We start from the raw sequence: 21,864 nt of genomic DNA, 5'->3' as shown, positions 1-21,864 counted from the left end.
CTGGGCTCTTTCGAAGAGACTGCTACAGAGCCGAGGTATTAATCCAGGTTCATCAGCAGTGCCCATCATTGTGTAGGATTTTCCAGATCCTGCATAAAAGAGAAAGAAAACGTTTTTTAAGAAATTAAAAATGATGGGAAAGCCCATGAAGTCTTACTGAGGACTTTTATAAATAAATCTACATTTTATTTTATTATTAGTGATGAAAAGATGAAGCAAAATTATTATTCTGAATTAATGGGAAAAAGTTCCTTTACAAATATTACAGCACTACAAGCAGACATTTCATGCCCTATAGAGCGTAAATAAATGGCTATGGTTCTATAAACCAAGTCTGATTGAATTTATGGACTGAGCTGGATAAATAAATTACTATAACTATCTTATTTTCTCTGATCACATGGAAAAAATTTTGTAAATATACAAAACTGGTTTGTCAAATTGTCAATAGGTGAGTTGGAGCACTGTAGCTGTCTCCTTGTGCTGTTAGTTCAAGGTCAGTCATACCACTGTCAGGAGATGCTTATCTGCTTAATGTGGAAAAGAATCAAGTGGTAGATAAATAAGGGTTGTATCTGGTTGCATCCCTACATAACCAATATTATCCCGGATCTCCAGCTCTTTTGTTTGCTATATAAGTTATACAAAATATATCAAGGAAAGTCAAGAATAGGAAACTGCTGTCCTCAATCCGTGACTACCATAAATATTCTATCACTATTTATTATTCTGTGCCCAATAGTAGCCAGTATCTTCAGTGGCTAATGGGAAAGCAAAAATACAAGCTGTTTCCCCCCCCCATCACCTCCCCCCTTCTCTACTTTCTCCTCCCCCCCCTCATTCTTCTATTTCTCTTAACCTTACTGTTTTTCATATTATCTTTACCAAGCTGAAGCCTTGAGGAGTACAGTCAAAATTAATATTTCTGTTTAAAAATGTCAATAAAACATCTGGCTCCTAATTATAAGCCTCCATAGTCGGTTTCATTCATTTAGCATTTTAAGGAGGAGTCAACATTTCTGCAGCTGGTCTCTGAAAGTGGTTGTGGCTGGTAATAATATCTAAATAGGTAAGATCAAATTTTCAGCTTTCTTCTGGTAGGTGGGGTTAAGCAGCAAAACTGATGCCTGAAGCCTTGTAGACATGGAAATACTTTCCTACTTAACTAGCCCCTCAATTTGATCCAAAAAGATTTGGATTTTATTAATGAGAATTCTATTTTAGTTCTTTAAATCCTTCCCAAACTCTAACGTTTTGGTCTTGCTATTTTTTGGAGTATACTAAGGGCTGGGGGAAAAAGTCTGTAGGTTGGCTATCTTTGCTTTAAATTATGGCAAATTGACAGAATGTTGTGGGATAACTTTAAGAAATATAACTACTTTGTTCTTCAATGTGTCCAAAAAGCTAAATTCTGAATCAGTCTATCTAAAGCAGAGGTGGGGAATGATAACCCCTTTATGACTTGTAGTCTTAACTCCCAGAATTCTGGGAGTTGAAGTCCACAAGTCATAAAAGAGCCATTGTTCCCCACCCCTGATCTAAAGGATAGTTTATTCCTCATATAATCTGCTTGTTTTGATTGTTAACTGCTCTGTGGTTGATTCAAGTTTTGTAGCTGAATATGCTGGACTAGGACTTCTTACCTGGATTTCCCAAACTCCCTCCTTTCACCTCCAACCCAATCATTCTAATATTAAGCCACTATATGTGAGTTGTGCAGCTACAAAACTCGGTTAAATAAATAAATTGGTTTTTTCTTTTTCAATTGGCTTTTGGTATTGCATACTTTCCTCTAATGAAAGCTAGTTTGGTGTAATGTTTAAAGGCAGCAGACTAGAAATGGGGAATCTGAGTTCTAGCCAGGGAACCAGGGTAGAGTTCAAAAGTACTACAAGTTTATTTCATACTACCTATATGCAAGAATCTGAACGGTCAAGGCAACTTGGCACCAGATAAGTGTCAATGCACTTCAAGGATGTGGGCTAGATATAGGTCTCTTATTGGGGCATAGAGATTCCAAAGACATGATGCATTTGACTCTGTCGTTGGGCTCAACTTAGTCAACACCTACAAAAACTAGCTGAGTGATTTTGAGTGCTAGGACGAAGAAGAGAACTATTTTGGCTACTTCTAAAATAGTTGTCAAGAAAAAACTACCAGGAATCAGGGTTGATTCAAGGAGCCACTGCAACAGTTGTATCTATTGATATTACACCAGGTCTGTTTTTCTGTTTCTCTTTTTATTGCAGTTCAGATGTGCATTATATTACTTAAGGCTATCAAAAAAAAATTTTTTTTAATTGGGCTATATTGACAGCCTGAAATGAAGGCAATGTGAATATGAGCCATTCAAGACAGATAAGGGAGGAAATAGGATAATCATTCTATTGTAGTGAAAAACACATAAGAAATCAAAACCAGCATCTGAAATTGAAGGAACTATGAATAATTAAATTATGATTTATTTCTTTTAATTTGATGTGTTGCTTGATACTGTTCCTAATTTGTTAAAACTAACACATTTCCTCCTGTCCTTCAATGTCCACCTTGCTAATGCTTACCGGTCTGTCCATAGGCAAAAATACATGCATTGTAACCTTCAAAGGCATTCTGGAGAATGTTCTCACCAAGGCACTTGAAAACAACATCTTGACCTAAAATTAGAACAAAAAGATTCAAATTATGGGGGGGGAGGAAGAATTAAAAAAAAAAAAAACCTTTGTTAAAACTCTCAAAAGCTTCAAACACTTATAATGTGTGAAAACATTTTATGCTTTTCATGTGCGTCCAAAATCAATGGAGCCACCCACAATGGAAAGCACAGAGCAGATACTCATTTTAACTACACCAAGGTATCCAGTAACTTCCTTTGGAGTTGCTATGTATTTAACCAGCACCGGATGAATCATTTTGAAGCATATCTTATGAAAAAAAAAACCTCTGACCTCAAGAAAACCAGAACCATTATTTTTATTGCTATTTGAATTCAAGGCAACCCTGCCCCCCAAGAACCTTATGTATAGGGTTATTCGGTTTTATATTCACAACCATTTTGTGCAATTCATTTGGGTAAGAAATTGATGACCTCCATAAATTAAACAGGAAACTGAACCTATCCTATCCCTGCTTTTGAGTCTTTATGGTTAATTGATTCAATCTCAGCCCACAGGATTAGGCTAAAATGAGACTGAATAATTTGGAATTCAGAATATTATGGGAATCCAGATCATGATGTTAAATCATGATATATATTTTTAGCCATAAGATATTACAAACATGCAACAACTGTGCTTTGTTAACTTGAATTTAGGATTTAACATGCTTTCTAAATCTAACAATAACATCTGATCCCAATTTGTCCTTTGTAAGGTCCAGGATGTGGATATATAAAGACTACATCTTCTTCTTCTGTTTTGTTTGGATTGTTCCTTGCTTTTGTTCTCCTTTGTATGATAATAATACAAAAAAATCTTTTGTTCTCTTTTGTATGATAATAATTCAAAAGTAACGTGGTATCTTCTAACTGCTGTGCTTTATAATAGAGGGAAATCACAATTTACAGCTTTTCAGAAATAGGATTGAGAGTCTTTTGGGGAAGGGAGGGAGACCTGATGCTAGTCCTAAAAATTATTTATTTTCTTCTTCTAGAAATGTGTTGGCAATGAGGAAGCTCTCTTAAGTTCTGGAGACGACCATTAAATCTTCTAACTCCTTTGACAAATGATTGCTAGAGCCATGCCAATTTTCCTCCCACCAGAGTTGTTCATTGTTACAATGATACCTGCATATTTTTCTTTGTTAGTTTCATCCATAGACCAGAAGCAGTGATCATAGGCAAACACCTGCAGAGATATAAACAAGAAATGCATTATAAACATAAATGTTTATATTTATGGCACAGTGGTTCGAATGCAGTACTGCAGGCTACTTCTTCTGACTGCCAGCTGCCTGCAATTTGGCAGATCGAATCTCACCAGGCTCAAAGTTGACTCAGACTTCCATCCTTCCGAGATGGGTTAAATGATCCAGATTGTTGGGGGCAATATGCTGACTATGTAAAACCACTTAGAGAGGGCCGTAAAAGCACTGTGAAGCTGTATATAAGTCTAAGTGCTATTGCTATTGCTATTCTTCAATTGCAGAATAAAAATAAACTACTTGGAAATAAAAATTACAATCTAAGTCTTTGCAAAGATGAGAAAATGACTCTAAAACCAAAATACAAACCCCCCCCCCAACCTAGCACTCTTTTACCAATAACCCTCAATCCTCAGTATGTGCTACTGGTTTCCAACTTGTTCTTCTGACTCATGAATCAGCTGCCAATGTGGATTGTTTTAAAGAGAGAGAGAGAAAGAAGGAAAAGCCGTTTCAAATGTTTTCCCCTTCCTCTTATAATAGTACTGAATACATCTAGAAAGAAGGTAGAAAATATTTTGGCAAAGAATTGAACACGATGCTGCACAGTATTATAAAAATCTTTTACCTTTGGTTGGCTCCTTCAGTTCCATGAGGAAACACAACAGGACATAACAGGAGAAGAGAGGGGAAAGAAAAGAAATTAATTAACATGTACATATTTTAAGTTCAAAGGAAATAGTAACTTTCAAATACATTAATCAACATTAGCTCAAGAAAACCCACATATGCAATGTTTTCTCTTTAAGTTTTGGAGAACTGTGAAAAATCACCTGACTGGCTTTGAATACATGAACTTTCTTTAGAAGTGAATACAAGCATAACAAGGGCAACAAACAAATACATTTTGAAAGAAGGAATCCAAAATTTCCCACAAGATCAACACAGTGCTCTTATTATTATCACTATATCTTAAACAGTAACAGTTAAGTGTTTTCTCCAGTTTAATGCCCTTCAGATATGTTGGAACTTAATTCCAACAATTCTGCTTACAGCTTCAAGAGGGGCCGTATCAATATATTGTATTAAATAAGTAATAATAACTCCCAGCTATTGTTAGCTATATGCCCAACATATTTAGTGGATGAAGATAGGAGAAAACTGCATTCATAGATTGAATGAGATAGCATCTTTGGGTGATTTAAAATTGTGGTTTGTAAGTGTAATATTGATAACATGAATGCTTCAGAGTTTACATTGGGCTTTTGTTTAAGGAGGGTGATTTAAAGACTCTTGTCTGAATCACATGCCACATCATAGTTTGAAGTAACAAAACTGATCCAAGGAAAGTCCTGATTTCATTTACTCTTCTTAAGTGTGGGAAGAATCTGAAAGCTCCACATGACATCAAGTTTGCTAAGGTTAATCCTACTAACAATCAACAATGTGCATACTAGATGATAATGCTAGTTATATTTGTTATATTTGTGCCTGGAGGCCGTGCGGATCTGGATGGGGAGGAACAGGCTCAGGCTCAACCCATCCAAGACCGAGTGGCTGTGGTTTCCGATGTCCCGATATAGTCAGTTGGTGCCATCACTGACTATTGGGGGCGAATCATTGGCCCCCACGGAGAGGGCGCGCAACTTGGGCGTCCTCCTGGATTCACGGCTGTCTTTAGAAGAGCACTTGACGGCTGTGACCGGGAGGATTTTTCATCAGGTTCGCCTGATTCGCCAGTTGCATCCCTTTTTGGATCGGGACTCCTTACGCACAGTCACTCATGCCCTCGTCACCTCCCGACTGGACTATTGTAACGCTCTCTACATGGGGCTCCCCTTGAGGAGCACCCGGAGGCTCCAACTGGCGCAGAGTGTGGCCGTGCGGGTGATAATGGGAGCGACTTGGCGTTCCCATGTAACACCCCTCCTGCGCGAGCTGCACTGGCTCCCGGTGGTCTTCCGGATGCGCTTCAAGATTTTGGTTACCACCTTTAAAGCGCTCCATGGCTCAGGACCTGGGTACTTGCGGGACCGCCTACTACCACCAATAGCCTCCCACCGGCCGGTACGCTCCCATAGAGAGGGGCTCCTCCAGGTGCCATCGGCCAAACAATGCCGACTGGTGGCACCCAGGGGGAGAGCCTTCTCTGTGGGGGCACCTACTATCTGGAACGAGCTCCCCCCGGAGATACGGAGGATCCCGGATCTGTGCACCTTCCACCGCACTCTAAAGACCTTTTTATTTCACCAGGCGGGCCTGGCCTAATTTTCTCCCTCTTTTATAAAAGAATTTTTAATTTTTAATATTTTTTAGTATTTTATATATTCAAATTTTAAAATTGGTTTTAAATTGATTGGGGTTTTAATTTGTCTGGGCCAAAACTATTTAATTTGATTTTAATTCTGCTTTTAAATTTTGTATGTATGGATTTTATTGTTGGCTGAGTCCTTCGGGAGTAGGGCGGTATAGAAATCAAATCAAATCAAATCAATCAATCAATCAATCAATCAATATTTATATGAATCTGGTATCATAGATTGTCATTGCTCCAACATTTATCCCTCCCCCCCCCGCCCTTTGATATAATTGCTGGCTATCCTTATCTTTGACACAACTCACAGAAATTCATGCAATACTCAGTTTATATTGGCTGTAGAAACTGAGAAATATGAACAGGCAAGACAGAGAAACTAGCAATGAAATGAATTACCTAGTGTAAGAGAATACCTCTTACATTTTACTCTTCCCTCACCCCACTATGAGGAGGAACAGGAGGAAACCAGATTCTCCTTTTCTGGTCATTTTTGTTTCAGTAGAAAAGAGACATTTGCCTCCTACTGGGTGATACTAGTCCTGTCTCATCATCTAAAGTTATCCTTAACCACTCCTGATCCTTTCATATTGCCCATCACATTAAGCACCTTTCTTCTCCACAAAAAGCAGTCAGCTTTCTATGCTTACTGAGCATTACTACTTGAAATAGTCTTCCCAGCCCTAATTCATGTAAGAATTATTTTTTTTGTACTTGGACAAACTGGGATTCTATGGCCATACCCATACATCTTTTATATAGATGGAAAAGCTGCCTGAGAAAGAATTTTCCATTAGTTTACAGGATGGCTTAATTAAGACATGTGGCTAAATTTTACACCTCCAATTCAATATATATGAATAAACTGTATGGAAGTCACTCAAAAGTCCAGGCTCTAAAACTACTGAGACATGTTGTCAAGTGTCTGTACAATTATACACTGAGTTCCTTCAATTTAGCTGTTCATAGTCATCTAATAGAATACTTTAAACTAATTTCAATTTCTTTATCAGATCTCTGCCAAAAGATTTATAGCAGAGTTACCTTTTTGCCATTCCATCAACAGCACAGCAAAGTAACTGCTTAAAGCTCTACCCAACTGAGTTAGCCCTAGCAAAATGGAAGTAAGGTAGAAGGGTGAGATGAGCCTGGCAGTGTTTATAAAACCTGGACCTAGAAGTGGAAAAATGTCAGATGACTTTTTTCAGTTAATGGATTGAATGAGGTTTTTTGATATGATCTAGCCACATATAGTGTAGAGCTTGAAGTTGGTGCACAAATTGATCCACTGAACTTTATGTTTATTTCAGGAGTGCAAGGAAAGTATAAATTTCAGTTATTATATCTAAGTTGTTTTAAAAAGTGCACAAAGCCATAATGACATTTAGACCCACCTACATTCCAAAAAAAGATTGATGTTATTACTTTGGTCTTACATTGGTGATGCCCCTCCCATGTTCTCCCTGGATTACAAACAGCAGTAAAATATAAGTCCAGTAAAAATATTATTTCTTGTACAAGGTTATTTTAAACAGGGGTTTATACTTTATACATAAGCAGTTCAAAAGGCTACTGTCAACTAACCATTGTATTCTTTCTACATCAATGAGAACACAGTTTTAATTAAGTTTATTTTTAGAACAAGAAACAAAAGGCTTCAACTGAAAGCACAATTCTCATCCAACTAAGAGAAATAGTGGATACAGCCCTGTAATACCAACCATAACATGGGCATACATGCATATAAGTTCACATTTTTTCATACATGTTTTTTTTTTAAAAAAAGAACATACTAAATAAAATATCTATAAAAGCAAATTTAGGTAAATATTCTGGGATTTATTTTCTCAGACAACCCATTCTTATCTTCAAAATGCCCTGTAGAATTTAAAATTACAAAATCCAATTGGTACAGCAAGTGATACTCAAATAATTTTCCATCAAAAAACCGAACAGATTTCCTCAGGCGTGCCACGAAGCCTTAAAATCACAGACTGAGCCTAAATTTAATGCATGATAGAAAACACAATGAAGTTTACAGCCCCAAACAGTACATCCTTGCCATAAACAAAGCCCCAAATCACAAAGAATTGAACAGCAGCAGTGTTTCAGGGCTTCCAGATAAAAAGAAAAAAGAAAAGCACCACTCATATACAGACATGAAAGCCAGCCAATATATGGCTCTTCCTTTAATGGTAACAGCTGGCAAAAGAGATCCCTTCTTCTTGGGAATTAGTTTCATATGATTTAGAATGGAGAAATATATATTTGTGGGACATCAAGATTATAACTTTTTCTGCTTCTGTTGACCTTATCCCTTCCCCTCCCATGTGTGTGTCTGTGCGTGTCTGTGTGTATGTCCGGCTAAGAACTAAAATGTAAAATATTTTACATTCTGATATATAACAATATTAATCTTAAATAATAAAATGGAGTCTTTCTGTTTTTAAAAACGCCCTTGGAGAACTCAGAATAAGTTGTTTTTATTTGATGTTCATTCACTTCATCTGTCTAAAAATATGCAAATTTAATTTTTTGCTTCTCATTTTATTATAGAAAAACGTATTGCTTGGTTAATCTTGGGCAGTTATAAGAAACCAATATACTTGGCTTCTTAAAAATGCTTTAAAAACCACAACAGATTGCAGTGGCAATAACAATCAGTGAGCCAGTATGGGCAAGTGTCTGAGCTGAATAAAAACAAAGGATCAAACAGAAGGGAGAAGCAGTCGAAATTATAACTAACATCTATTCTTTCTCATTTATTCATTAGCTCTCCCATCAGAATTTTCAATATTTTTAGCTGTCCAACTGAATCCTTAGATTAGTAAGGTTTCTTATTCTATTATATTAGTAGACTCCCATCTGGCCAATATCTCTTGGCTGGGGCAATTCAGGTCATTTGATTTGAATCCCCAAGAAAGGGACCCAGCAAGAACTATTTGAAAGTATTTATTAGCTTTGTCAGTGATAAAGTTGGACTTCGTCTGGCTTAGATAGTAAATATTGAAAATCTGCAAAAGATGTCCACCTAATGAAATAGACCAGACGGGAAACAAGACCAAATGAACTGATTCTACTTTATTATAAATTACATTAACAGAATCTTGCAACTTGAAAGTACTTCCCCCTCTCCCCGGCCTAGGGGTCTCTTTTATATTCCTCAAATTAGGGAGAGTCTCTTTTAAGCCTCTTGCCCCACCCACATTTCTGCTACAGGATGCCTTTATCTGACAGTCACTTTGGTTGTGTCTCATTGCCTTGTCTCCCAAAGTCATTCCCTCCTATTGGAAAGCTGAATAATTTCTAGATATTGCAATTTCTTTAGGAATGGCAGAGCTTTGTCAAAACTGAAGGGAGCTATTGAGAAATCCAGGATGACATGAGGGGCTGATTTCCCTTACTCCCTATTATGACTAAGATAACCATTCCAGTTACAGGTAAGACAACTGTCCTAGTAATGACTGGCAGCAATTTGACCTAGTCCCATATGCAAATGCCTATAATCTAGCTTCCAATTCTTGTGTGTTAACATTAGAACAGATTCCTTGGCTTTTAAAAGATGATAAACATAATCATTGACTAGAATAGAATAGAATTCTTTATTGGCCAAGTGTGATTGGACACAAAAGGAATTTGTCTTTGGTGTATATAAGGAGTGTACATAAGGAGAATAAAATACATTCATCAACAATAAAAAGATACAACACTTAGTGATAGTCAAAGTTACTAATAAGCTATCAAATCGTAGTAGGAAACAAGTAAAAACAATATAAATTGAAAGATACAAACAACAGGGTTATAGTAATAAGTGGGAAGAGACAGATACTAGTAAGGAAGAACAGAATAATAGTAATGCAGACTTAATAAATTATTTGACAGCATTGTGGGAATTAATTGTTAAGAAGAGTGATGGCATTTATTATTATTATTATTAATAATAATAATTATTGTTATAATTATTATTGTTAATAAGTTCTACTTGCAAGATTCCATTCTGAGTGGGGAAGAATGGGATTATCTTCTTAAATATATTGAATGCAGAAAATTAGAAAAATAACTTGGCCTAATTAATATTTCCCCACCTCAGATGTGTCTATAGTATATTATAAAAATTGTGGATATTGCATTTTTCCATGTCATCTCTGCAATGCAGCCCAACCTTCCCTATTTCTGTCATTCTGTATTAATCATCTTTTCACTGGTGGGAGGAAAAAGAACTGTGGGAGATGAGCTAATTTAGCGCGCGCACACACACACACACACAAGTCAAGCAACAATTTTCCTATGTGTGACAGAAACTGCTAATGAATCCTTTCATGCAGTTATACTCCTGATTCTTCCTGCTAAATTTCTGGAGTTATATTGCCATTTTTGTTTTGCATTTCCAAAGATGGGTCATTTCAGAAAATGCCAGAAATCTAAATACATGAGATTTTTTTTTTTTAATGATATAAAACATTGCAAGGTTTGTCAGAGAGGGATGGATTGAAATAGAGAATGGGAAAAGGAAACAAGTCCAGATTTTAGTGACAGATGGGGACGAAATCCAGGGAACAATCAAATGGAAGCTCAGTACTCAGCAGCACTTCGAGAAGTAGCTATGTCCCAGGGAAAGAAGACACCAAAGCATGAAAAGTATTTGGGTCTCTAAGGGTTTAAGTATTTCCATTTTCTTTTTTCTACAAGTCCAATTTTTGAAGAAGTCAACATTTTTACTTAACATACATTCCACCCATCCATCTGTTCTTCAAAATCTTCTCTTACTTTTTTTATTCTTTGAATGGGCTTTCAACATCTGGCATATTATTCTCCTACCCACCAAGAATAATTGTATTTATGAAGGATTGGCAGGTGTGAATGATTCTTGTCCTCTCAAATATATGGAAAGGAAGATAAAAATACAAATTTTATTCTAATCCTTTTTCTTAATGCTGGATTTTTATGTCTTACCATCACTCGTTCTTTCTTTCTCTCCTCCCAAGACTTTCTCTTTTGCTTTATTCAAATTTTTTGTCACTTATTTTTTATATTACATCTCATTTCAACTGCAGAACCATGCAATATACTGAAAGCCTATCTCACTTTAATCTGGGTTCCTGGACCAATGAATAAGTCTCTTCCCCTTGTTCCTTCCCCCTTGCCAAACAATCGTAATGCAATGAGATTCTTACAATCAACAAAGTCAAACTGAATCACCATCTCCTTGGATATATCCAAGTGTTCAGATAGTTTTACTATTAAAAGAGGGAGGAACTTTTTTCTATCCCTTTTCTCCATAGAAAACATAGTTTTATCCACTCCTATTATTCCACAGAGATTCTCAGTCATTAAGGTCATGGTTGTTCCAAAGATGCTTTTTCAGGAGGCAACTGGACTTTCTTGTTTTTTCTTTGAAGTCATTTTGCTTTTCATCCAAGAAGCTTCTTCAACTCTGACAGGATAGTGGGGAATGAAAGGACGTATATTCCTTGCAGACAGTTGGTCATTTGCATCCTTTTAGAGCAGGGGTGTCAAACTCGATTTCATTGAGGGTCACATCAGGGTTGTGTTTGACCTCCAGGGGCTAGGGTGGCTGTGGCCAGCTTAATGTCACTCATGTCAGGGGCGCCTGTGGTGGCCCGAGTGCTCTGCCAGTGAAACAGGCTCCCGAGCTCCGTTTTCGCTGGCAGAAGGTTACAGAAGGCCGTAGTAGCTGAAAATGGAGCTCGGGATCCCGTTTTTGCTAGCAGAAGCACTGCAGGCCAGGTGTTCGTTGTTTCCAGGGTGGCCTCACGGGCCAGATCTAAGTACCTCGTGGGCTGGATCCAGCCCCCAGGCCTTGAGTTTGACACCCCTGTTTTAGAGGGTTGTTGAAGCACTTAGAGGTTTATCTGTGTCCTCAGGGTCACCTGAGTAGTGCTCCTGGTTCCTGTAGTCTGCAATTTTGCTCTGGAAAGCCATTCCTACTCCCATATCAGACATAGGGTGTTCATCCTAAATTGTATAGCTAAAAGTCTGTAGAGATTCTCAGTCATCCAGGTCATGGTTGTCCCAAAGGTGCTGTCTGCAAGGAATATATGGTAAATCCTTCCATTCCCCACTATCCTGTCAGAGCTGAAGAAGCTTCTTGGATGAGAAGCAAAAGATCTTCAAAGAAAAAACAAGAAAGTCCAGTTGCCCCCTGAAAAAACACATTTGGGGCATTCCTATTATATTACCTCCTTCCTATGTTGGTACATCACTGTTGCAAAATGATGGCATGGCTTTGGCATGAATATATAAAATTTTTAATCTGAAAGAGAGAATGATGTGACCTGGGAGATATTAACTATTCTAAACAATTATGTATGCAGAAGCACTTACTTACATTCAGGGAAGTAATATTAGCAAGTAGTGCTGTGCAGCCTATTGGATTAAAAGACAAAAGATGCTGGTTGACAGCACTTGTCTTCAGTTCCTTAAGCAGCTGCATCTTTTTCCAGCACCTCACTCCTGTCCCCAGTGTTCATATCTGCATATATGCAGCAACAACATCTAGTGGCAAAATTACCAATAAAGGAGAATATAAAGGGTTGAAATGAGGGGTCCTTGATGCTCTCTGAGCTTGCTTGTTGTCTTGCAGACGTTTTATTACCTAAACTAGGTTGTCTGGAAGGAAACAAACCAGATGAGGGAGCACCAAAGACCCCTCAGTAGCAGAATTGAAACAAAGGCCCAATGGTGAAATCCAAATTTTTTTACTACCAGTTCTGTGGGCGAGGCTTGGTAGGCGTGGTGTGGCTTGGTGGGCGTGGCAGGGGAAGGATACTGCAAAATCTCCGTTCCCTCCCCACTCCAGGGGAAGGATACTGCAAAATCCCCATTCCCACCCCACTCCAGGGGAAGGATACTGCAGTATCTCCATTCCTACCCCATTCCTGGGGGAAGGATATTGCAGAATCTCCATTCCCATCTCGCTCCTGGGGGAAGGATATTGCAGAATCTCTATTCCCACCCCACTCTGGAGCCAGCTAGAGGTGGTATTTGCCGGTTCTCCGAACTGCTCAAAATTTCCGCTATCAGTTCTGTAGAACCTGTCAGAACCTGCTATATTTCACCCCTGCAAAGGCCTCTTTCTCCATATAAACAATTCTATTTCTTCATTCAAAAAGAGTATTGCAGAAAATGCCAAAGTAAATGTTTTGGTTTGTTTGAAATACTTATACGCCCCTGTTTCAGACTAAAAGCCTTTCCAATACTCCAAAAGCCTCTCTGCTGAGAGATTTTAAACAAAACAGGGTGATATGCACACATGCAAAGAATATTTATTTGTAAAAACATTTCAGCAAGTAAAAGGGTTCTAAAAATTAGAAACGGACATACGAAATTATATACTATGTTTATCTACAAACATAGCTAGCTACAGTGACAGGTGGCAAGCATTCTGCAAGGGGGAATCATTCGTTCAACAGATGTTTCCCAGGAAATTTTTCCTATCAAAGCCCTGCTAGGAAGCACAGCCAATTTTCTCATCCTCTTCCGCCATCTTTAAAAAGCAACACATTACTTTGATTAAACTATCCTCAGCAGATGTAAAGTATTAATATCATGCTTTTAACTTCTCCACAGTAAGTTAGTACATAAGCTACATCTTGCTGAGAAAAATCCCAGTTGCTAAAATGTGTGTCAGAGTAAGAAAAAGGAAGGAAATAGATGGGACGCTAATTATCAGTCATAGCAGCACTCTGGTTGAGTTAAGGGAACGAAAGTGGGAGAGGCTGTCAGGCACGCTCTCTCAGAAATCTTCTAGGTTTTACACAACTTGGCCTTCCTACCTTGGCACAACAGCTCCAGAAGTGCCACCATCTATCTTTAGAGTAGGGTCTCCAACCTTGGCAACTTTAAGACTTGTAGACTTCAACTCCCAGAATTCCTCAGCCAGCTTTGCCAAGGTTGGAGACCCCTGCTTTAGAGGACAGTAATGCCCTGACCTTGGCTTCCTCTCCTTCACTCTGGCTGATGAGAAAGACAGGGAATCCCTCAACCTGAGCACTTCTTTGCCAGAAAGCTGGTGATGATAATTATAATGATTTCAAGGGAAAATTACACATTATAACGTCATCTCTTGGCCCTTGCAGCTTGAGGCACATGGCCAGAGAAACACAGCTTCCCCTCGTTTTTTCCAGAGTTGCGAACAAAACAAGAAATTGAAGAAAATACGTTTATTTTTAAAAATGAGGAATAATATAAACTTTCATTTCAACTTTACATAGTTAAATCACCAAAAGACAAATAAGTAAATGAAATAAAAAGGGAGGAATACTGATAAAACCCCAACAGAACCATAAATATAAATTTGCCATAACATTTTTTATTAATTTTTATACTGCTTTTGGGTTTTAAACGTTTGCATGAATAAATGTATTTCTCATATATTTTTAATTTTTAAATAAACTAGCTTAGGGACAATTCAATGTAATTCTTTTACCTCCAATCTCTATGCTCTATTCTCCAGAGAAACAGCTTAGTTATGTTTACTATGGATCCAGACAGTTTTATCTCTTCAAAGTCCTGAAGACCTAAAGAAATCTTTAGATTTTTAGAACTAAGCCTTTTTTGAATCCTTGAAGACTTCTGGGGTCCCAATCCAAGCGTTCCTCCCTCTGCTCTCTTCTTCAATTTTTCTTTTCAGGTACATTTTCCAACCATCCTGACTCCCAAGTTTTTCTTACAAGGCTTCGTAAACAGAAACGGTTGAACTGTAGAGAAAAACTCCTCTGTGGCTTATCCAGACAAAACAACCCATCCCTCCTTCTCAAGGCCAGGATTCCAAAACAACTAATTTTTTACTCTTTCTAGCCAAAAGAGTGGATTGTAGCTCATCCTAGTGTATGAATTATCAGGCATGTTCCGCTCCAAGAAAGCCTCTGGAGCCTGAGGAGGACAAGCAACTAGTCTGCGGAGACTATTAGTCAGCTATTCGTTTTCCAACTTACTTATGAGATTCCAGGACACATTGTGTTCGACACAGGATGCTTGACTAGTTGAATGTTTAATCTCATCCAAGAAGAATCAGGTTCCATTTTGATTCAACTTCTAGATGGCGAGAATGCTATTCCTTACCTACATTCAAGTCTCCTCACTTAAGTAAACTTAGAAAAATACCCTGCAATAGTTTCTCAGATTAGTATTCCAAGAAGAAATAATTCCACAATTTATCACACACAGTACCTTTCACTAGGACTACAGAATAACGCCTAAACCACAATTTAATCTAGGCAAAAGGAAGACATTGTCAGGAAGGAGAAAATCTGTAAACTTCCTGGTACCCTCTGAGCGTGGTTGTTTTCTTGCAGATGTTTCATTATCCAACTAGGTAACATCATCAGTGCTAAAAGAAAGTGGTATATATCAGTGGTGGGTTTCACTTACCTTTGCTACCGGTTCGCTTGCCACTTCTGTGCATGTGCAGAGCGTATTTGATGATATCCGGCACCATTGCTACCGATTCACCCGAACCTGGGCAAACCATTAGCAACCCACCACTGGTATATATTCTCTTTTTATATTCTAGTGGCTTGTCCTGTCAGTGTTGGGGGGTGTGTTCTTGATGGTTCCTTTATGCTGTGTGCAGTTTATTAGAGATTTGTGTCTGACACTGGTAGGCAGGGCATAATGTGAAGGGCATTCATGTAGAAGGAATAGTTGTTTCTTGGTAACAACTATTCCAGAGAAGTTCCAGAGAAATTCTGGAAGGGTTCCCACCTGTTTTGGATTAGAAACCATTCTTGATTAAGTCAGGGAATATTTCTGTTGTTTTTTGCACTTGGATACCCAACCTTGGGCTAGGGCTAAAAAGGTCCTTGCTTAGCTTAGCTTGGCACATCACCTCTGGATTTCTGAAGCAGTCTGACCCAAAAAGAAGGCTTTCAAAAACATCAACAGGGAGAAAAGGAAATTTCAGAGTTTTTTGAAAACAACTGTGAATCAGAGTATCATGCAACAGCTGCTTACTCAAGTGAACAGCAGGGAACAAAGGAAGCAAAATACAATTTAAAGTGAGCAAAAATCACATCTTTTTTGACTCTCCCATGACACGTAGGAGTCTTGAAGTATGAATAGAGATAATGAGTGGACAGAATAAACAAGCAAGGAAGAAATGAAATGAAAAGGAAGAAACAGGAAGGTGGGTCCTAAGAGGATCCCATCTCAAAATAGGACACCTAAAGAATTATAACATCAGATTAGATGTCCAAAATTTTATGACTGAATAATTTTGCAAATGAGTAATGTTTTTGTAATTGATTCAAGTGTCTAAATTTGGTGCAGAGACTGTGGTCTTTCATCTCAAGCCTTGTTCTATATAACTTTGCTGCACGCACTTAAAACAAGAATTGGGCACTCAACTCTAAAAGCTTCAAGGAGCCCAAAATGCTTTGGGGATCATTTGGAACAGATGTACATTAAAGATTGATGATGTAGCTGTCATGTGGCTTTATAGATATATTTTGTAATTTGCAACTACTGCTTTAGCTGCATTTCTACCAACTTTGTTCACTGGTAATTATGAAGTTTCTAATTAAGTGTATTGGTTTTAAAATGTTGGAAGCCCATCTAAATCCCCTTGAGAGAAAAATTCAGCTTGGAAAGGCAGTGCAGTGTTATTTTCTCCTCAGCACAGCAACTGAAGCAATCTCTCTTCTCACCCTGCAATTATTTCCCTTCTCCATGTCTCAGTATCGGCACTCTAATGACTTAATAACAAAATATTCCCAGCGGAAGAATCAGACTGCAAATCTAACCCACAGGCTTCCATTAATTGTTCCAGGGGGCAGAAGGGAAACACCGATTCTTTAAAATAAAATGTTAAAAAAATAGACATTCCAAAGTTACACTGCAACCTTAACATATCCAACTACTTCCTCCAACAAGTAGAACATGGTGTTTGAACACCATCATATCAGATAAAATTCAGGACATCTCATGATGGTGGAGGGGGCATGTTAAAATAAAAGAGAGCTTTCACTGAGGACAGAATCTTGGTCTGACTCTTTCTAAAAAATGTGTAAGAAGTAGTTTAAATCAGGGGTCTCCAACCTTGGCAACTTCTGGGACTTCAGCTCCCAGAATTCTGCAAGTCTTAAAGTTGCCACAAGTTGAAGTCCACAAGTCTTAAAGTTACCAAGGTTGAAGACCCCTGGTTTAAGTAGTGTCAACATAGTTCCTTCAAGTCTTGGGGAGGTTGAAGAAATCCTTCAGTGCCAAAAATAGCCTTAGTTTCTACACACAGCTACTATTTAGTTCAGGGGTCCCCAAACTCTTCAGTTCATCAACCCCTTCATAAAGGTTTAGATTATTCATCAACCCTCAAATGCTTATGATATGAAAATAATTCAATCAATTTTACCATTATGTGACTGTTATCGGCTGATCATATAACCCCTGTAAAATAATAGCAATAAAAAAATCGCCACCCCAGTTGATTCTAAAACAAGAATCACCTTTTATCTGCCATCTCAACTCCACAATTCATTTTTGTGATCTCCAGTTTTAGGATGGATTTCAGAGCCTCCTAACCTCACTTGAAAACAACCTTAGATTTGGATAAGAGAACTAACTGACTGTCAAACGTGACATGGAAAATTGTGCTATTAAAACACATATCAAATGACAGTTTGCCCTTTCAGTAAGAATACACATCTCATTTTACAATTTTTCCTGGCCTCTTTGAAAAGAAACTCAAATAGTAAGCTAAGGTTCAGAGGAACCCGACTTTGCAAAATTGCTTTTCGAGGCAGAACTTAGAGATGGAGTCCAATGATGTCAGTTTGCCAATAACACAGATGCCATCAGTAGTATAGATCCTCCCTTATTATCTCAAATTTCCCATATGCCTGCTAAATCTGCTCCAGCATGCTGGCAAATATGGGAAAGCAGAAAGGAAAAACGAAGGGAAAATTTCTTCATATGATGCTTAGTGGAATTTAAGAGGTCCAATTGTAAAAAAAAGTATTTTAAAAAAATTTCACAGCCACTTTAACGTGACAACAGCTAATCTATTAGGGAATCATTTATATAATTTAGAGATGGACTCTTCCTCGTGTTTTATATTAAGCTGGGCTTGCAGATAAGTTTATTTCCTATTCTTTCCTCTATCCCTACCCAGATATTTGTTATCTCTCTTCCATGGTCTGATGTTCTTATAACTATATTACTTGTTTGTCTATACAGGAAAGGAAAAAATAAAAAAATAATAGTAATAATGCATATATATGGCATAATAAAGATATAATAATACTTGAGTGTGCAAATAATGTCATCTAGCACACAATATATTTGTGTTATCAACTTTGGATCAACAGAAGTTTATCTTATTCCACACTGTATTTCCAATATGTCCGATAGTAACCAACTAGGTATTTATAGGAAACCTATATGCTACAATTGCTAACTTCTTTTCCTGCTAGTATTTGATTGTGAAAGTTCTAGTGTGAAGTCCTACTTAACCAACATTAGTAAGAGCCATTTGTTGACCTTCTTAGAACCTCATTCCTTTTTGAAACTATCTAGTCCCATGATGGCGAACCTATGGCACGCGTGCCAGAGGTAGCACGCAGAGCCCTCTCTGTGGGGACGCGTGCTGTCACCCCAGCTCAGCCAGCTGGTCGTCAGGTTTCCAATACTCTGGCACACGTGCACACACCTTCCGGTTTGGGCTGTGCCTAAAAGGTTCGCCATCACTGATCTAGTCCAATATCCCTTGAGCAAGTAGAAGCAAGTTCCATACATTTATAGAATTTTTGGAGATGTACTTTCCTTCAGCTGCTCCTGAATTTCCTGCTGACTCATTTCACTGGATGACCTCAAGTTTTCACACAATGGGAAGAGGAAAAGGCCGATCTGTTTTCACTTTTCCCATACCACACATAATTTTATTAGCCATAATAACATCCTTTCTGCTAAGTAATCTTTTTTCCTCACCAGCCTTCTCCAACTTTATACCCTCCAGATCTGCTCTTCAGTTCTCTAATTCTTCCCATGATTCTCGTGGCAGGAGGGATTACAGGAATTGATCCAGTGCATTCAGAGAGTGCCAGATTGGGAAAGATAAAGCAGGCTATCAGTATTGTCCACCTACCCAGACCCTAAACAGTAGAGGGCAACAGAACTGCCACAAATTTGCATGGCAGCCAGGAACCACATTTGGTCCAAGACAACACCATGGCAACAGGTCAGCCTCACTCCAGGATTAGTTTTTAAGACTCCTCTGAGCTCTCTTATTTCTGCCACTTGTAAACGCAAATCAAATTAGGCGATTTGCCACTACCAATTAAAAGCAAACTAATAAAACCCTCAGAAAGAAACAGTGCTGCCGTTGTTTTATTGCAAAGTTTAGCATACAGCACTGTAACAAAGCCCCAAAGTATCTTTTAGCCACAGGAATCAAAAACATACATACACAATCCCTTTTGTCCCTTTTCACAAGTCTTCCTAAAATAGAGTGAAAGAGGCCTGGCTAATATGCTTGTATTTATGTCTTTTGAATATACAGGTCCAAATAGTGCAAAAGAAACTTCAATACAGATGTGGGTTCCTTGGCTTGGTTCAGCCAAGCTGGTAGCGGTGAGGATGTGATGTCACCGAACTGGTTCTCTTTGTCTGGGAGCTGGGCCCTCCCACCTGCCCCCGCGTTATTCCTACCTTTATTTCTTCGTTTTTAGCCCAGCTGATAGGTGTGGCAGAGTGTACTGCCGCACCTCAGCTGGGCAGATACCTAACACGCGCGGAGCGTAATTTTGGCGCGCATGTGAGTGAAGCGAGCATGCACGCGGCGATCGCACGTGAAGTGCGTGCATGAAGAGAACCAATAGTAAAGCCGGTTGGAACCCACCACTACTTCAATAGGTAATCTGGTGCTGAAAAGGGTGAAACAGAAATAACCAGATTGCACAAAACAGCTGGATTATGGGACATCAACAATAAATTCGAGAAGAAAACACCAGCAGACTCATAATCAGGTTAGATTGTAAAACTAGTTGCAACAAGGATCACAGTGCATGTAGTTGCCCAATTAACCTCTGCAGAATTATACTAAAAGAATCACTGCAAAAGGGGATGGACAGAAATGGGTATTTTTCAATGATACCTCCAATACACACACTTAAGACAAAGCTACACTTGGACACATTTCAGCAATGTATATGCCTAAGAGCTGTAATTGCAATATAAGAAAGCTAAGTTTCTAGTAAGTCAAAAAGGTACTATGCCTTTCCTTGCCAGAGTGTTCTGGAGGACAAAGAAGATATTCTACCATCTGGTAGAGAGAACACAGTTGAACTGAGGTCAGAATGATTCCATTCACACAACACAAAGTAATACATTCAGCTTGCTAGAAACTACTTTTGGCAGTGCGAGCTCTTAACTTGCAATGGAAAAGAACACAGAAGGCTGCTTGCTGCCTTGCTTCTAATTCAGAAAGTAGGTAAGAAATTTTGCTGTGGAAGATATGTAACATCAAGTCTTGTTTCCACTTCTGAGACAAGGATCTTAAAAGTCACTTAGAAATGTTCCTCCAGCTGTGTGAACTTCAGCATCAGAATTCTTTAGCCTACCATTGTCAACAGTAAATAAGTTTGCTTTGAAGACTCAAAGAAGGGAAAAGTAGTTTTAATCAAGCTTTCTCCAAACCCCTGTCATGCAAAGGGGTATATACCGTATCTATATAGAAGGGGAACAGCATGGCTTGGAAGTCAGGCTGGTGAGATTAAAATTAACGAAGTCTTCAACTCGTTGTATGACCTGTACATAATCCTCGACTAATGACCACAGTTGAGCCCAAAATTTCCATTGTTAAGCAATGGAACAGTTGTTAAGTGAGTTTTGGCCCATTTTACGACCTTTTTTGCCAGATTTGTTAAGTGAACCGCTGCAGTTGTGAAGTGAATCATGTGGTCATTAAGCAAATCTGACTTCCTCTATTGACTCTATCGGAAGACAGCTGGGAAGGTTACAAATGGTGATCATATGACCCCAGGACAGTGCAAGTGTTAGAAATACATACCAGTTGCCAAGCACCCAAAATTTGATCACGTGACTCTTTTTCAGTGCTGTTGTAACTTGAATGGTCACTAAATGAATAGGTCTAGCTATAGTTGAAATTCTTGGAGTTGAAGTGTCAGAGTATCTAGAAGGCAATGAAAATGTGGAAAGCTGACAAATAGTCAACTCTCAGAAACACTGAACAAGGCAAGTTCAATAACGTCCCAAATTTAGGACCCTGTGGTAAGTATAACATTTTCCCTCTCTCCCCCACCTTTTTTTTTTTTAAAGACAGAAAATCAAAAGAAAATGGCATTTTTAACCTGGAATAACTTTCAACCAACCTTGCATTTTAATGAAAGCAAGAAAGGAAAGTATTCAAGATGCCCAGTGCATCCTGTATCTGTATAAAGGAGTTAAATGTTTTGCTCCTGGCTTCCCTAGAAAGTGGCACCAAATATAGAGTGTGTGTGAGTGTGTGTGTGGGTAGGCACATGCATCCTATTTGCAGGAACTAACTGAAATTAGAGGAAGCCAAATCTATCACAACAATACAAGCCAACACATGAACTATTTGTTCTGATTCCAAAAACCTCAGACTAATACGAAAGAATCTGAAATATTTTTCAAGTTCCTTTTCTTAGGATTATAAACAGTCTTCTAACAATTTGAAACTGCAGTTGTGTGTGGGG

The 21,864-nt window shown here is 38.4% G+C and overlaps 1 protein-coding gene across 2 annotated transcripts in view; it reads right to left on the bottom strand.

Moving 5' to 3' along the window:
* Positions 1 to 21,864, bottom strand: part of KIF13B (kinesin family member 13B) — a 147,755-nt gene that overhangs the window by 100,866 nt on the left and 25,025 nt on the right. For both annotated transcript variants that reach the window (XM_060693089.2, XM_060693090.2), the window contains exons 3-6: positions 4,487 to 4,499; positions 3,782 to 3,842; positions 2,562 to 2,654; positions 1 to 89 (exon numbers count right to left, since the gene is read on the bottom strand). The exon at positions 1 to 89 is cut by the window's left edge and continues 92 nt beyond it. In XM_060693089.2, coding sequence (XP_060549072.2) covers positions 1 to 89; positions 2,562 to 2,654; positions 3,782 to 3,842; positions 4,487 to 4,499 — 256 coding nt within the window. The remainder of the gene's footprint in view (positions 90 to 2,561; positions 2,655 to 3,781; positions 3,843 to 4,486; positions 4,500 to 21,864) is intronic.

The sequence above is a fragment of the Pantherophis guttatus genome, chromosome 1 (assembly GCF_059756535.1).
Source record: "Pantherophis guttatus breed Tessera chromosome 1, ASM5975653v1, whole genome shotgun sequence".
Lineage (NCBI taxonomy): Eukaryota > Metazoa > Chordata > Lepidosauria > Squamata > Colubridae > Pantherophis > Pantherophis guttatus.
The sequence above is the reverse complement of the archived record's forward strand: the minus strand, read 5'-3'. Positions and strand labels throughout refer to the sequence as shown.